The 16,160-nt window shown below is 33.1% G+C and overlaps 2 protein-coding genes across 3 annotated transcripts in view; one reads left to right on the top strand and one right to left on the bottom strand.

The window, feature by feature from the left end:
• The window catches only part of zyd (sodium/potassium/calcium exchanger zydeco), a 97,315-nt gene extending 92,213 nt beyond the window's left edge, over window positions 1-5,102 (top strand). Inside the window, exon 9 of one of the 2 annotated variants that reach the window (XM_072520278.1) lies at window positions 4,502-5,102. In XM_072520278.1, the coding sequence (XP_072376379.1) occupies window positions 4,502-4,714 (213 nt within the window). In that variant the 3' untranslated portion in view covers window positions 4,715-5,102. The remainder of the gene's footprint in view (window positions 1-4,501) is intronic. The other variant, XM_072520277.1, reaches the window with a different exon arrangement.
• Window positions 5,103-5,246: 144 nt separating this feature from the next.
• Window positions 5,247-15,445, bottom strand: LOC140432402 (uncharacterized). Its single transcript, XM_072520279.1, has 2 exons — window positions 7,012-15,445; window positions 5,247-6,953 (listed from the first exon to the last, which is right to left on the bottom strand). The coding sequence occupies exons 1-2, from the start codon at window positions 7,180-7,182 to the stop codon at window positions 6,486-6,488; spliced, it is 639 nt and encodes a 212-aa protein (XP_072376380.1). The 5' UTR covers window positions 7,183-15,445; the 3' UTR covers window positions 5,247-6,485.
• Window positions 15,446-16,160: the final 715 nt, after the last annotated feature.

Genomic DNA, 16,160 nt, shown 5'->3' with positions numbered 1-16,160 from the left:
TTTCTCGAGGGGCAAGTAGTTATACAAAGGTTGTCAGATCTAGACCTGAAGGGGGTGGAGGACTAAAACGTTCTTGTTCCTACGAATAGAATATAAAACTTAGCATAATTTTAAACAGGGTTTGTAAAAATTTTGTTCATTATATGGCGTTAGTATGAGTAGAACTTATTATCAAGCGCTTAAAAGATATTCCAGCATTAACCCAGATATTACTGAAACTTTTATTGTTAACATTTTGAATTAATTTCGAATTTTCATGGAAATTATAGCATATGGAACCAAAAAACACAATCATATATTTTTTTATGACGATACCTGTCAAGTTTTGACATGTTCTTATAGAAGGATGGTAGTAATATACGGTACCAGATATATATATTTTATTAGTATCAATTTACAAAGAATGAAAGGATTTAAAACAAAATTTTGGATGTAAATTTATTTTGCACTTTTCACACAAAAACTGGACTTTTTTGTGACAATATCCACATCGCGATTGCTTGTCTTGATAAAGAACCAAGTGGTTAATACCGTCATATCTTGAATTGGCTACCGAATTCGAATTCCGCTTAGAAGGTCCGCGTTTTGTTTCTTTTTTAAAAGTTTCCAAAATATTAGTTGCAATAGATCTTTTAAATTCAAGTTAATCCAGTTTACCGTCTTGAGTTTTGTGAATCTGCCACGCATTTTGAATATCCATATCAACGCAATGAGCAAAAAGGGGAAAATACCATTTCTTTCCTCTTATGGACACTCGATATAAACTGATGTTCTGGTCACTGCGATCAACGCCACCCATGAAGTTATTGTATATTCTAACAATATTTGGTTGAGGAACTTGAATATGTTTTTTCTCTGCTTGTGAAAATCTCTTTACAGAGTAGCAAGGCATTACTGGTACAAAATTGGAAGCAATAAAAACGATATTATTATCATGCCAGCGGCAAACCACTATTCCTGTATTTTTATCAAGACGATACTCGTATTTACCACGTTCAGTTTTTTTCATAATAGATGAACAGGGTAAAGGGCATTTCATGGTGCGATTTTCCCTTACAGTGCCTGTACCAAATATGCCTCTTTGTTTTAGCTCATGCAGTAAATGAATAGAATTAAAATAATTATCAAAAATAAGATGGAATCGCCTTTGAGGCCATACTTCATTCAATCTGTCTACATAGGATAGAACTACTGATGCACCCAATCCAAGGACTTTATATTGTTCAGGTATTGTAGTGGAATTACCTTGGTAAGGAGAAAACCAAACTATGTATCCCAGACGAAGGGCTCCTACCCACATTTTGTATTCCCAACGGATTGGTTTTCCCCTGATGAATTGTTTTGTGGGATGGCGACCAAAATACGGAACCATTGCCTCATCTATGCTGTGATGTTGTTCTAAAGGGGAAAATTTTATAAATTTTTTGTTTATTACGTCGAACAGGGGGTCGCATCTTGGCAAATCTATCAAATTTATCTAATGACAAGTTATTGCAAACATTCAAAACTTTCATTATGTGGGAAAATCTATCCCTAGATATAGCAGCTACCACCATTGCGTTGTGCGAATCGTCACGATTTTCCCAGTACATGTACCTTTTCGGCACAACCACATAACCACTCAATACAAGAACGCCTATAAAACATCGAATCTCATTTTGAGTAATGTCGTTCAAAAGATTTCTTTGTCCTGCGTAGATGTTAGTGTATTCGGTAACCAAATTGATGACTTCATCATCAAAAAACAAATTGAAAATTTCCATCGGCGACTGAGTCATTTTCGGTCCAAATTGAGTTTTCCAGTAAGTACAATCAGGGTGTTGATACAAGTCTCCTTGAATCCAGTGTGCAGATATTCTCTTCTCTAATTGATGGGGCAGCTTTTCCTTGGAAAAAAACAAAGCCAATGGTATATTGTCATCATCCGAATCTTCTTCTGGTAGGCTGGAATTCACAGAATCTTGTGGTAATTCAGTCGCGTTGTCAAAAACAAGTTCTACATCGTTTCTCAACTGACTACCCGGTAAATTATTTATTGTAGTTAGTTCTTCATCGCCGGAGTCGCAATCGGTGACATCATCATTGGCATTTTCTGGGGGAAATATGATCAAACCATCTGGAGGGACTGAGATTTCATCAGAATCAAGCTTTTCTAATAGCTCATGCAATTTGAGAGGCCTCCTGAAACAATACGCACGTTGGTAGTACTAATTACTACCGTCCTTTTAAAAGAACAAAATGAAATCCCAAGCGGCGAGCCTTTGAAACAACGTGACAATTATTCGAGCCAAGAATATACGTACATAAGTCCCTATTATACAATAATCCACATGCCAATGCCGTGAAATAACAGTTTTTTAATTCTAAACTTACCTCCAATTATAAGCATCCATTTTGTAGTCCAAAACCTGGCAATTTACACAGATAACCTCACAATTACAGCATGTGCGCGCACTAAAATCGTTAAAACTTGTCGAATGCTGGCTCTTGAAAACACTTCACCTAGAGCCATCTATCAGTTGGTAGCTGTACTAACCTAAATTACGCATAATTTACACTGCCTTTTAAAAGGGCGGTAGTAATATCTGGGTTAAAAGATATGCGTGGAAAACTCATTAATCGATCTAACACGATACGTGATGATATCAGATCTAACACGATACGTGATGATATCATACGTCAAATTGATTCGCATAAACAGTCATTTTCCAAAAGATGCTACCTGAGCTAAAATATGCAAAAAAATTCATAGGCTTTATTTTCAAACGTACGAGCCTGATATATACGTTGTCATCCAGAACGATGAGAAAGTAAAGCCTTAAGTAACATACGACTATTTTCGTAGACACTTTATTTCAAATTATAACTACTCATTTAGAAAGTCACGGTCGGACACTTGCCAGACTTGCCACAAAGTGGACAACCTCATATTAGCAGAAACAGATCTAATAACTGAAAAAAACGCAAAATGAGAAGAAGGCACATTATTTTTATCCAAAAAATGAAAGAGAATATTGCAGAAATTTCGAAGAACAAGGAAGGGATCGAGCTATTAGAGTTTGATTATCAACACAATATACCTCTCAGCCATGTAACGAGTGGAGATGATTTTTAATTGGCAACTGTGAAAATACCACTTTTGTGTCTGTGCTGCCGGTTCTAGAAAATCGTACTTTTTCATGCACGATGAAACCATAGCTAAGAAAAGAGCTAATGATATTGTTAGCTTTTACATTATTTTCTTGAAAATTTTGCATTATCAACAGTAACAAAATTATACCTACATTCTGATAACTGCAGCTCGCAAAGTAAAAAATCGAACCATGGCTTAGTTTCTTTACACTCTTGCAAATACATATAAATTTGCTAAAATTATACAAAGGTATCGAGAACCAGGACATAGTTTCCTTCCTTGTGATCGCAGCTTCGGATTGATTTAAAAGGAGAAAAGGAAAAGGAAGAGGATCGTATGAACAAAAAAAAAACAAAAATTTGGTATATCTATTTATCGAGTGACGGAGTATACAACAAAAGGCGTGGAATGCAGTATTTCGACCAGTTATTTCCTTAAGGACTTGTTTATTCTCCAGAAACACGGCGCTACGTTGACTTTACCTCCTTCGTCATTACATCTATACTCTGGTCCGTTTTTTTTTCACGTGTTTCATTGTCTCTATGTTGAATAAGTACGTGGTGTGGCATAAGAAAACAAACAACAAACTAAAAAAAACCACTGATGACATGGTGAAGATAAACTAGAGGCGCTTGCATCGATATCCCACCATCGCTATATCTTTTGTGCTTCTTTTATCTATAAAGCAAAGCTTGGTATGTACCCTTTTTAGATATTTCAATCCGTTGATGTTAAGAAATCCTATTTCTAATAAAATATGAAATTGGACAAAAATGACAAAGAATTTGCCTTTCTTGCATATTCGGATTTTATTATTCTAAACAATTATTTGTAGTACTATAAAACTAAGAATTACTATCATATATACAGATAACAATTTGCTAAGATCGGGCGTTTTAGATTAAAGTAAACAAAACTATTATTAAAAATATTTTATTGTATTTAATATTTATAAAAAGGAAGGCTGAAATAATTTTTGCTTATTTTCTCATTATCAACAACTGCATGGAAAATAAGCATTCAGCGTTTTGTAGTATATTTTTAAATCAATCTGAAAATATTAATGTTTCCAAAACAGTTAAAGATAGGTATAGGACATTGTACATGGCAATATGTCTACAATGTTTTAGGGAATTTAAAAATTGTATAAAATATAGAGTATTGTATTTGAAAAAGCTGCCATTGGCCACTGTTACATGACACATATGTTATATGTAGAGCTTTTTTTTGAACACTCTTCCATTTGTTCATTTCCGAATTTATTCCAATTGGTTGTTCCACTATATATATATATATATATATATATATATATATATATATATATATATATATATATATATATATATCTCATTTGTTTTTTTATTTCAGGTCGGTATCAACTCAGCTGGTATTGAATACAGTGCTATTTCACTTCTCTCAACATTACTAATGTTGTACATCGCCTTTGCGCTAAACAAATTTCAGCTCGATAAAAGAGTTGGCAGGGTGTGTTTGTTAATGTACGCAGTTTTTCTCACTTTAGCCAGCCTGATAGAATTAAATGCATTCTTCAGGGTAAACTTGCCAACGTGCGGACGGTGAATTATGGATTATGAGGATTGCCAAGCAAGAATTGTTGGAAAACCACAAACATTTGATGATTTTTTAATACCAGGTGTACCTTTCACTGTAACAACTAGGATTACTTTGTTGTATTAAAGAACAATGTGTTGTTAGTGACAAATTTTAGGTTTATTTAAATAAGTTTTTTTATTGATATTACTGTTAATATTACTCCTGTATGCTCTGTCAAAATCTTGAATTTAAAACTTTAGATATTGATTTAATTAGTAAGTTTTGTAGTTTGTAGCTATGTAGTCTATTATAACTATGTACAGTGTAAATGCAAAATTGGTTTCAAATTTCAGCTGTATTATCATCATAATTAGTCAGAGTATATGAATCGAGATACGTCTCCCAACATCTTTCAATTTTGTCCAATCTGGATTTAACCTTTCGCTACCGAAGGGTCAAGTTGTTTTGTAGTTGACGGAGGGGGTACATTATGTACCCCATGCATTTTTATAGATTAAATATTAACATAATGCAATAATTTTAGTTAAAACATAATTAAAATAAATGCAAGTATTTTTTATTGAATATAAGTAACAATAAAAAAATATATGGTGTCTTGAAAAAATTAATTATCGTTTTTTTGATTAGCTTTACATTTTGTACATATTATTGTTGAAATTGTTGTGGTTGTTTGATGTTCAGCACAAACAAAGAATTTACAAGAATTGCACGTTTTTCTGCTTTTGCGGTCCTTCTTGCGTGGACAAAGTAAACATCGCCCTGAGGATTTCAAGATGGTGGCGTCGTTTTCGCGATTCTCCCTTGGTGGCGGTGGGCATAATTCGTACATCGCGTTTATTATTCGCTTATGGAATTTTTGTGGACTTTGTAGTCGCCTATCGACATGGGGCTTTATAAGTTCTTGACCCAGGTTTAGTAGAAATTCTCTGCGTCTGTGATAAGCTTCATACGCACGAATGGAATTCTTTGTCGTCCACAGTACGTATGCATTCAGACCTGCAATGTCTAGAAGATTTTGAAACAAAACAAATGGCCATCTCTTAGAGGCTCTTTTACAAGAATATTCATTTACCATCTTATCCATAGTATTTACGGCACCTTTTGTAGAATTGTAATGCAAGATTATGTCTGGCTTATAGTCCGTCTCTTCTCCGCTAATTTTATCGTCGTTATGTTCTGTACTCAATTAAATTACTGCCTTATTGTTTTTAGGAACGTAAGACGCCAGTGTTATTTCCTCAGTGAAGGCAAAAACTGAGGACTTTTCTTGTCTAGAAATATTGGGTAGCAGGGCTGGAGGGATATCCTGCTTGTTTTTTTTTTTTTCGAAGTGTTCCAGATAATGTTATTTGTCGATCTAGGAGTTGTTTTGCCAAGGGAACACTGGTAAAGAAATTATCAGTAGTGATGCCATAACCAGTTGTTAGAAATGAGACCAAATCTAGTACTACTCTTTTGCCCTGGTCTTTTTCTGGTTTGTTACCATCTTTTCCAGTATAAATCTGAAGGATAGCAGCATAGGTGATTGTTGCATCAACTAGAGCCCATATTTTGATGCCATACTTGGCTGGTTTTGATTTAATGTAGACTCTAAATGGACACTGTCCTCTAAAACTTACAAGTTGTTCATCAACAGTTAGATAAGAGTGGCCCTTAAAACTTTCTTTACAGTGTTCTACAAACTTTGTAAACACTTCCCTAAAAGCTGCTAGTTTGTCAGAACTTCTACGTTCTTCTCTAGTGTTCAAATCATCGAATCGCATAAGTAAAATTAAATCTAGAAATCAGTCGCGTGACATGGCAGCCGGAAAAATAGATCGACTGTACAAAGGGTTTTGACACCACAAAAAGTGCACTGGTTCCCTATTGGCCTATTTTTTGATTTGGCCGTAATCAAGAGTCCCAAGACCACATAAATTTCCACTGAATCAGTGGGCAACCAGGTTCTTGTTTTATTAGGATTTTTCCCATTCCAATCCTGAAAGTATTTCTCCGCTTTCTGGTTTGTACATTTGACGATGATCTCTACAATTTTCTCATCTAGAAATAATTTGAAGCAATCACTAATTTTAGCTACATTTTTAAATTTTTCTGTAAGCCCTGGTTTTTCGAGCAAGTTTTTTGTGCGACATCTAGTTTGTCGTAAAGGACGCTTTTTCCAAACTGTACCATTCTTGGAAATAAATGTGGAATCTACTGCCCCCAAAACTGGTTTATCAGAATCATTACTGTCGCTCTCAGATGGCTAAAATATAATAAACTCAAGATAGAAATATCGTACATAAAACAAAAATTAAAATTACCTGCAGAATTTCAGGCTCATATTCCGCTACTTCTAAATTATCATCTAATTCTGAATCATCCGATAAACTATCTCTTTCAGAAAGGTAATCATCATCACTTTCCTCTAACCACTGCATTGCAGTTTCACGATCTTGTTCTTTCCGAAGGTCTAACTTTATTTTTTTCGACATATCGGTAAATTGTGTAATCACAAATGGATAAACTAAAACGGTATGTTAGCACTAAGTCATCCACAGAACTGATTTGTGTGTTATTGCGCAAAATGTCTGGTTTAGTCAGTGGCGTCGACCGCAATGAACTGTACCACGGTTGACGGAGGGGTTACAACTTGTACCCCAAAGCACAGTGCTGCACTTTTCATAGGTAAAAATATGTCAAATTGAAAACAAATGGTTGGATATGCTTTTACACATTCCAATGAAGAAGTAACTAGAAAAGTTAAACAAAATTCCAACATTTTTAAAAATTATTCATGAAAAATCGAATTTGGGGTACAATCTGTACCCCCCTCCGGTAGCGGAAGGTTAATTTTGTTATTTTTTCCTTTATTTATATTCATATTTTTATTTGTATCTGCGATATTAGTTTGCATAGATGGCATAAATTTATTTTGTTGTTAACGATACAAGTAAATTGGTTCTTTGACTGAATATATCACTTTGACAACTGTTGTCTAGCTTAAGCTAATTTATCTTAACATATTTTGAATTTGAAAGTTTTTAACCATTTTGCAGCATGCCCATTTTGACCAGCAGATTGCAATCGATTTTTTGAGGCTTTAAGTTTCACATATATATATATATATATATATATATATATATATATATATATATATATATATATATATATATATATATAAATAAATATATACATAAATAAATTTTAAAATTTTATCAAAAATGTTATTAAAAAATACCGTTTGAAAATGGCTAACTTTTTAACTTATAATTCTTTATAATAGCTTTGATATTGTTTAAGTCATGCGCCTGAAGTAAGCTCACTGAAAATCTGGTAAAAAGTAAAAACATACAAAAAAAGAACTTTCTATGATAAATAGGAACTAGGATATCAATTTTTTTCTTAAAATCATGTTTCTATTGTTTAATAACATTAAGAGCTAAAAATTAAACAGATTATAAAAGCAGATCTATATTTTATGATTCATTTTATAGATAGCATATACAAAAAAAGTTTTAAAAGTTATAACCCGTTAAAGTGATCATACTCGTAAAATATCGCCTGTCCGAGCTATGTTTTTATAGAATATAATTTCATATTGGAGCGCTTTGAAAAAATTTGCAATACCTATGGTTTCTATGGCATGCAGAATCTTGATTTTTTTAAATTGCGGTAGGTAAATAAAAAGACTGTGCTATTTTCGCATTCCGAAAAAATCTGAAAATTACAGAAAAATCAATAATAAAAAAGTTTTACTATTATTTCGTAAGAAATATTAAAAGTTTTTTCATTAATGTATATTATTTACATAAATATATAATAATAATTATTATTTCTTCTTGTAGATTACAAAAATATTCGTTTTAAGATCATTTACTCAGAGAAATTAAAAACTTCTTAAAAAATAAGTCGTTTTATACATTTGTATTTTATACGTTTGTATTTTAATTTAGATAAGGACATTTGGAGTATTTAGTTATAACTAATATTATATAATTATATAAATATTAGACATTAATTATTAAAATTTAAATATTTTATCTGAAATAATAGTAAAACTGATAAACTTTTTTATGTAAAACATTTTATAATTTATGTTTCCAGGATTTTCCGATTTTTCCGGGAGGTAAAAGTAAAAGAATTATTAATATATTTTGTGCATGTAAGGTAATACATTCGCGAGAGTAGCTCGGAAATTTTATGCGATCTAAAAATTGGATCACAAAATCTAGATCTCCACTTAGAATCTGTTTAATTTTCAGCTCTTAATGTGGCTATGTTCACAGCTATGTTCAGTTCTTGAATCGTTTCTGGCAATTGTTGCCTCTTTTAATCTTTTTCCCTAAAAGTCTCATAAATTTTATAATGGATTTATATCAGGACTACAAGCGGGCCAATCCTATATAAAAATTCCGACACTATTTAGGTAGTTCATGACAGTTCGCGCAGTAAAAATTATCTTCGAAAGCAGCGTAGGGTACAACACTGCCATTCAGACACTATCGTTATGTATCTGTCTGCTGTTAGAGGTCCATGTTCGATAAAAATTATTTCGGTGCGTCCCTTGAAAGGAATACCCGTTCATATCATAACACCTTCGCGACCAAACCGCGTTCTAAGTGATATTGGACAAACTATTCTCTGGGTCTCCTCCATACACGTTCGCGTCTATCTAGAGATTGTAAGTAAAAACGAGACTCGTCAGAAAACATTACAACACTACATTGCAGAACAGTCTAGTATCTGTGATCATTCGTAAATCTCATCCTGTTAGCTTGATGAGCTGCTGTTAATCTCGGGCATGTTACTTGCTTATGGGAACTTCAGATAGATTTAAACAAAAAATTCACAACGGTTGTATGGGATAGGAAGGACCTTCGAAATAGATTAGGTAATGTTGGGGTTCAAAAGGGTTGTCATTCTACTCATGATGATGTACTCGTATGTAATGCAATACTATCCAATCAATGTGTACTGGATGTTTCTCTTTATAAAACAGCATCACTTTGATTATATTATCTTGATAATAGATATATCTATCACTATCTGATATATCACTATATCAGATATACGTAAAAAACGATCAATTTTTTGTAGCATACATTATTGTTGAATTTTCAACTTAGAATTTAAAAAACCAAAAAAAAAATAAGGCAAACCTGGTAAATATTTGTTTATTTCCAATTAAATGCGCTTGGGTTCATCCACAAATCGAACTGTACTTTATAATATTATGTGAGTGCGGGTGTAAAAAGTTACTTTGTAATATTATGGCGTGACAAGACATATCGTAACTCTACAGTTAGTAATCCCACAAAGACAATTCGTACCACCATCAATAAGTAACGGCAACACTTTGTAACATAGACAATCCATAACTACAAGTATTTGTAACGGTATAATTCGTAACGTCAAAATTGAATTGTTTTGTGTTTTTTTGTTAGAAACCATAGAACATAGAAACCAATTTTCACTTCAGTTGAAATTGAAATTATAATTTAAGTTTGTCTCCTTTAATTTTCCTTACATTGTCATACACCTGGATAGTGACATCTTTAATCTAATAACCATCTTTAGAAATTTCCAACTTTCAGTTGGGAAAACAGTAAGTTTTTGTAGTAAACAGTGTGTAAAGGAAAGGGTGTTACTACCTATTATTAGAATAAGCTAGTGATTGGTTAAAGATAATAGGAGAAATGTCTTCAAAAATAAACATTGAGAAACATTGATGATCTTTTAACTAGTATTTAGAGTTTTCTGAATAATAATTGTAAGACATTTACAATCGCAAACAAACTTAGGTATGATCTTAGTTCGCGTGGAAAACGTACTCTTATATAGCAAAATTTCGAGTTTGTTAAGTTAAGTTAAGTTTAAAGAAATTGTGCTTAGGAAAGGTGACGATAATATTAAATGCAACGAAGAGGATATTGCAAAACGTGTCACAGCAGATGCAAAAATGTGGTAAATGGGATAAAAGCAAATAAACAATCCAGGAGCAACACCTTACTGTACATTAGTGACATCATTGTCTACAGTAGAAAACATCTTAAAGCAAATAATACTGTTCAATTACTACTGAAAAAAAAAGCTTCAATTTCAAGAACACTTCAGCGTGCCAAACAAAGGGAAAGAGATGCTGTACCTGCTACTCCCAACAACATGATTGTTTTAATTCCTGAAAAATACAACTACTCACAGATATTTAAATATTAATATTTTATATATACAGTTTTTGTACTTTTTTCTGACGCATCAAAATTGGTTAGACGATGTAACTTTCAAAGTGGTAACTGCAATATTTTTCCAACTTTTTTTGCGTTACTATTAAATAACACTAAAGAAACATCCATAATTATTGCGTATGTTAAAAACCCAACTGCCAAGTTTAAATTACGAATCTTCCTAACATAATTTTAAAAAGATAGCCATTAGAGCCTTTCAAGCTAAATATCTTGGAATTGATACAAAAGGATGTTTTTTCCGTTTAAATAAATCAGTGATCCAAAAGCTAGGAAAAACTGGTCTAAAACGTGAATTTAGTATTAACGTACAAAAATTATGCAGTGTCCATTAAGATTCTAACTTTAATATCATTACTTCCTATAGAAGAAACCACTGTAGCCCAGAGAAATTAGAAAATAACAGGCATTTTTCATGACAGTCTTTGATACAGGTATCTCACAACTGCTTTTGATAAATTTGGTAATAATAATATGTAATAAACAAAATATGCAAAAGATAAAACTACATTTTTTACTCATAATATAAAAACAATGTAAGAGCGGTATTTGATTTTAAATACTAAAGGTGAAGACCGGTAAATTATATGGAAAATGACACCATTTTACTGAAAAAGCATAAAACATTCTTTAACATGAGAGTTTTTAAGGTTTTTGTTGTTAATTTGTTGCTTAATTTTTGCAAAACGAGATTCAAAAGTCGGTTTTTTGAAAATGAACAAAAAACTTTAATTCCGCGTGATGATAGGATCAATATCACATGTATTCTTACTGGGTCCTGATAATGGGGCAAATATTGTAAGCCTTGAAACCGGTAGCCCAAAATTTACCAACTTTATTAAATAGAAACTACTTAAGATTTTCATGAAAAAATCGTTGTTCCCTGGTCTTTTTTTTTGTTTTCATAGAGGGTGGTCTGGAATCTTCCAAAGAAATCTCAGTCAAGCATGTCGCCCAACTGACCTTAGTGCAGGATGCGATCCGGAAGCGATATGGTCGCTGTAAAGCAAGCATCACTTCCAAACCACTATCTTCATTTATTTACAATACAAGGTGGCTGTCACAAGGAAGCTCCTTGTCCCTTTTGCCTGTCCCCTTATTATCCCAAAAACTGGGTTTTTTTAGGGGAACCCCGTTTCATGTAGTGCGTGAAAGACCCCTCATCGCTGCTAATATGGCATCACTCCGAGCCGGGCATTTCCTCCTTACCTGCATCTGACTTATACAGTCTAATTCACTTTTCAACCTTCAACTTACAGTATCTTCTCCTCTCACCTTTACCGTTGGTCCAGCTTTCTTCCTCTTTTTTTTGGACACTGCACGGATATATTTTTATACACTAAGAACCTGCTTAGTTCCCTAGTCTACTGATGTATATTTACAAATGGCAAGCATTTTTCCTAAATTTGATGAAAAAACTGAAGAGTTTTTGTAGAACTTTGAAAATATGTATATTAGAAGTCATGAATTAAGAAATGGGCGTAGAAGAGATTCGGCATTTACTCCAGACAGACGGAATCATCGTCAAAATGTAGCAGATGGTTTGACCATGACTACCAACAGCGTAGAAGTCTTTTACTATTCACTTCAACCTTCATTTCAATGTGGCCATCCTACTATATGGAAATTTCTGGATGAACTTTTTGCAGAAGTAACTTTACACCACACTGCAATATGAAAGTGGACAAGTAATGCCGCAACATTGAAAATGGAAACAAATAGAGAAGCGCATATTTACAGTCATCCAAGAGTAGGATTTTGAACGGTGATTGACATTTCTGTGAAATACAGTGCTCTGAATTTTTACGAAACATAAAAATTATTACAATAAATGTATTATAACTGTAGTGATTTTTATTTGCTTCATTATTATTTAGACTTAGCTAACTTTAAATTGATAACTTAACATAAATAAATTTAAAAAATAAATAAATATTCTTTAGTTATCGTTTTAATGGAAACATCATCAAAGAGATAACACATTTGAGCTAGAAGAAGAGGTAAATGATGGACCAAGAATATTACAGCAGGAAGTTTATTTCACAATAACACAGTTAAAGGATGGCAAAGCGGCAGGCCCTGATAATATACAAGCAGAACTACTCAAACAAATGGACAACGAATCAAGCAATAATCGCAAAGATATTTAACAACATATACAACTCTGGAGAAATACCAACAGAATGGCTAAAATCTGAATTTATTGCACTCCCCAAAAAACCAGGAGCCAAAAAATGTGAAGATTACCGTACTATAAGCCTCATGAGTCATCTCCTAAAATTGTTCCTAAAGATAATTCATAAGAATCTACAAGCTGTGTGAAAGTCAAATTTCCCCCAACCAGTTCGGGTTCACAAATGCTGTTGGTACCAGAGAGGCTTTGTTCTCAGTACAAGTCTTATTCCAGAGATGCAGAGACGTCAACTGCGACGTATACGCATGTCTGGTTGATTACGAGAAAGCGTTTGATCGAGTACAGCACGCCAAGATGATTCAAATACTAAAAGAAACAGGAATTAACAACCAAGATCTGAAAATAATTAGAAGTCTCTACTGAAATCAGACAGCAAATCTCAGAATTGAAGGTGAACACACTCACTATGTGAAAATCATGCATGGAGTGGGGCAAGGCTGTATTTTATCTCCTCTAATCTTCAATCTGTACTCTGAAAGAATATTTATCGAAGCTTTGCACGAAACTGAAAGAGGTATTCTACTAAATGGTTGCCGGCTAAGCAACCTCAGATATGCAGATGACACCATAGTATTTTCGGACAACTTAGAAGACCTACAAGTTCTTATGAACAAAATCACGTATTACAGTCAACAATATGGACTCAATATAAACGTTAAAAAGACAAAGCTTATGATAATTATCAAGAAAAGAATAACAGAAGGTCAACTCTACGTCAACCAATCCTCTGTAGAAAGAGTGACGCACTACAACTACCTCGGCACCATAATAAATGAAGAATGGACCAACAACCAGGAGATTAGAGCACGCATCGGAAAAGCTAGATCCACCTTCAATCGGAGGGGGGCCTTCTTCAAGAGTCACAACCTCTCTCTTGATACAAAAGTAAGAATGCTGCGATGCTACGTCTTCTCTATCCTTTTTTATGGTGTGGTATGTTTTATCGTGGACCTTGAACGAAGATATGTGCAGAAAACTGGAAGCACTTAAGATGTGGCTATATCGGAGAATGCTTAAGATCCCGTGGACTGACCGAGTCACAAATGAGGAGGTCCTCAGAAGAATGAATAAGAATCGAGAAGTACTGACCACCATTAAATCTCGAAAGTTACAGTTCTTCGGACATATTATGCGAAATGAATCCAGATATACTCTCCTTCAAACCATCCTGCAAGGAAAAATATTTGGAAAACGAGGTCCAGGAAGAAGAAGAACATCTTGGTTAAAGAACCTCAGAATCTGGTTCAATGCAACATATGTGCAGGTTTTCCGCGCTGCTGCAAATAAGATAAATATTAGGTATTAATAAAGATATATGCAAAAATATGTGTGAAATATGTTTAAAATAAATAAGTTGTATTGAAAAAAGTACCCCTATTTTTAGTGTAGGAAAGTACGCAAAGTATGCAAAATGCATTTTAGTCTGAATTAGGTAATGATAAATTTGCTGAAAAAAATTAAATGTTGGCGTTACGGATTATACCGTTACAAATAGTTTTGAAGTTACGAACCGTCGATGTTACGAAGTTTGGCCATTACGAATTGACCGTTACCATTTTTGAGATTACAAACTGTTACGCTACTGTATGTCATGGAACCTATTATGTAAGTTGTATTCTAATTTCAAAGTAGAGTAGTTGTCTGTCAAATTAGAAATATATTTTGTACATTGCTATCACAACAAAACTTATCCACCTCATCTACATTTATCGATATTTAATAGAGTAAACTTAACGTATAATCGTCGACGGCAAACAAGATAAATATCGTTTGTGTAGTAACTTTAAATACTTGTTGAACTTTCAGCGTTAATTTTTTTAAATATATAGGTATTGTTGATTCGGTGACAGCTTTTCCTTCCTTAAAAATGTCCCGTTTAAATGGATCTCTTTATTTATTCATACATGTCAAACTCGTAGTAACCAATTTCATATAATGAATAAAAAAGAGTTTACCATAATCTTAATTCGACAAAAAAAAAACATCACAGGCTGTGACAAAATATTTACGATGCCAATAATTAACCTCTGATTATGTTGAAATTATTTTATTACATAAATTTAATAACCACAAATTAGTACAAATTTAATTTTTTTGATTATAAACAAAACCAAGAAGTTTTTTTGTCAAAATTTTGTCGTCGAAAATCTACTTTAATATTACTCTTTAAATATGTTGCATTGATAAACATCAGTTTGTTACCAATTTCTGATATTTTTCATATTTAAGAAAACTGTCACTACTTATTTGTTTAAATATAAGTAATCTATAAATAATAATGATATTTTATTTATCAACATTCATATTCATTTCATAATTAAGAAGAAGCATAAAATTTCACAGTCAGAAGACGGAATGATATATTGCATTAATTATTATGGTCTTGGCCGCTATAAAATATTAGCCGTTTTCCAATTCATTATCAATCAACGCTTTTTGTGTAAATAAATAAAAGCAGATGCTTTATAGCAGGTTGTAGCCCTCGGCACTACAAAATGCCAAGTTTACCTACAAACGTAACGAAAACTGAATTACTTATTTGGATCATCCAAGAAACTAAATCTAAAATAAATTAGCAATGGCGCTGAAAACCACAATTTGGAAAAAACATATTATCGTTAGAGCTAAGATTTATACTATTACAATAATTAATATTAAACTGAGTTGATCCGAGCTGAATCGCGTCGATTATCATTGCGCTAACATTTCGACATCCTCTGTGATGTCTTCTTCAGAGCTTCCGAAATCTTAGTCTCCCGAGCCGACAGACACTACTAAACTAATGACTCACCAACGCATTACTATTACTGGGAACAGAGAATGGTTTATTTATACCATCAATTATAACATGGTTTGGTTGGAGGTTGGCGTGGGGGTTAGCGTAAGGATTGTCGTGGAGATTGGCGCGAAGGTTGGCGCTAACATTTCTGACCGCTAATGTTCATAAATTATATTTTGGATTCTACAATTTGTTTGGCCTATATAAGATCGGAGGTAGTCTGCACAAGGAATTTTATAAACTTCGTGTTGTTCA

The sequence above is a fragment of the Diabrotica undecimpunctata genome, chromosome 1, assembly GCF_040954645.1.
Source record: "Diabrotica undecimpunctata isolate CICGRU chromosome 1, icDiaUnde3, whole genome shotgun sequence".
NCBI classification, from domain to species: Eukaryota; Metazoa; Arthropoda; class Insecta; order Coleoptera; family Chrysomelidae; genus Diabrotica; species Diabrotica undecimpunctata.
The sequence above is the reverse complement of the archived record's forward strand: the minus strand, read 5'-3'. Positions and strand labels throughout refer to the sequence as shown.

Bases quoted from the DNA above. Each gene is read 5' to 3' on its own strand.
- LOC140432402 (XM_072520279.1), bottom strand. From the start codon at position 7,182: ATGTCGAAAAAAATAAAGTTAGACCTTCGGAAAGAACAAGATCGTGAA. The intron at 6,954-7,011 runs GTAATTTTAATT...ATTATATTTTAG, and splicing joins ATGAGCCTGAAATTCTGCAG to CCATCTGAGAGCGACAGTAA.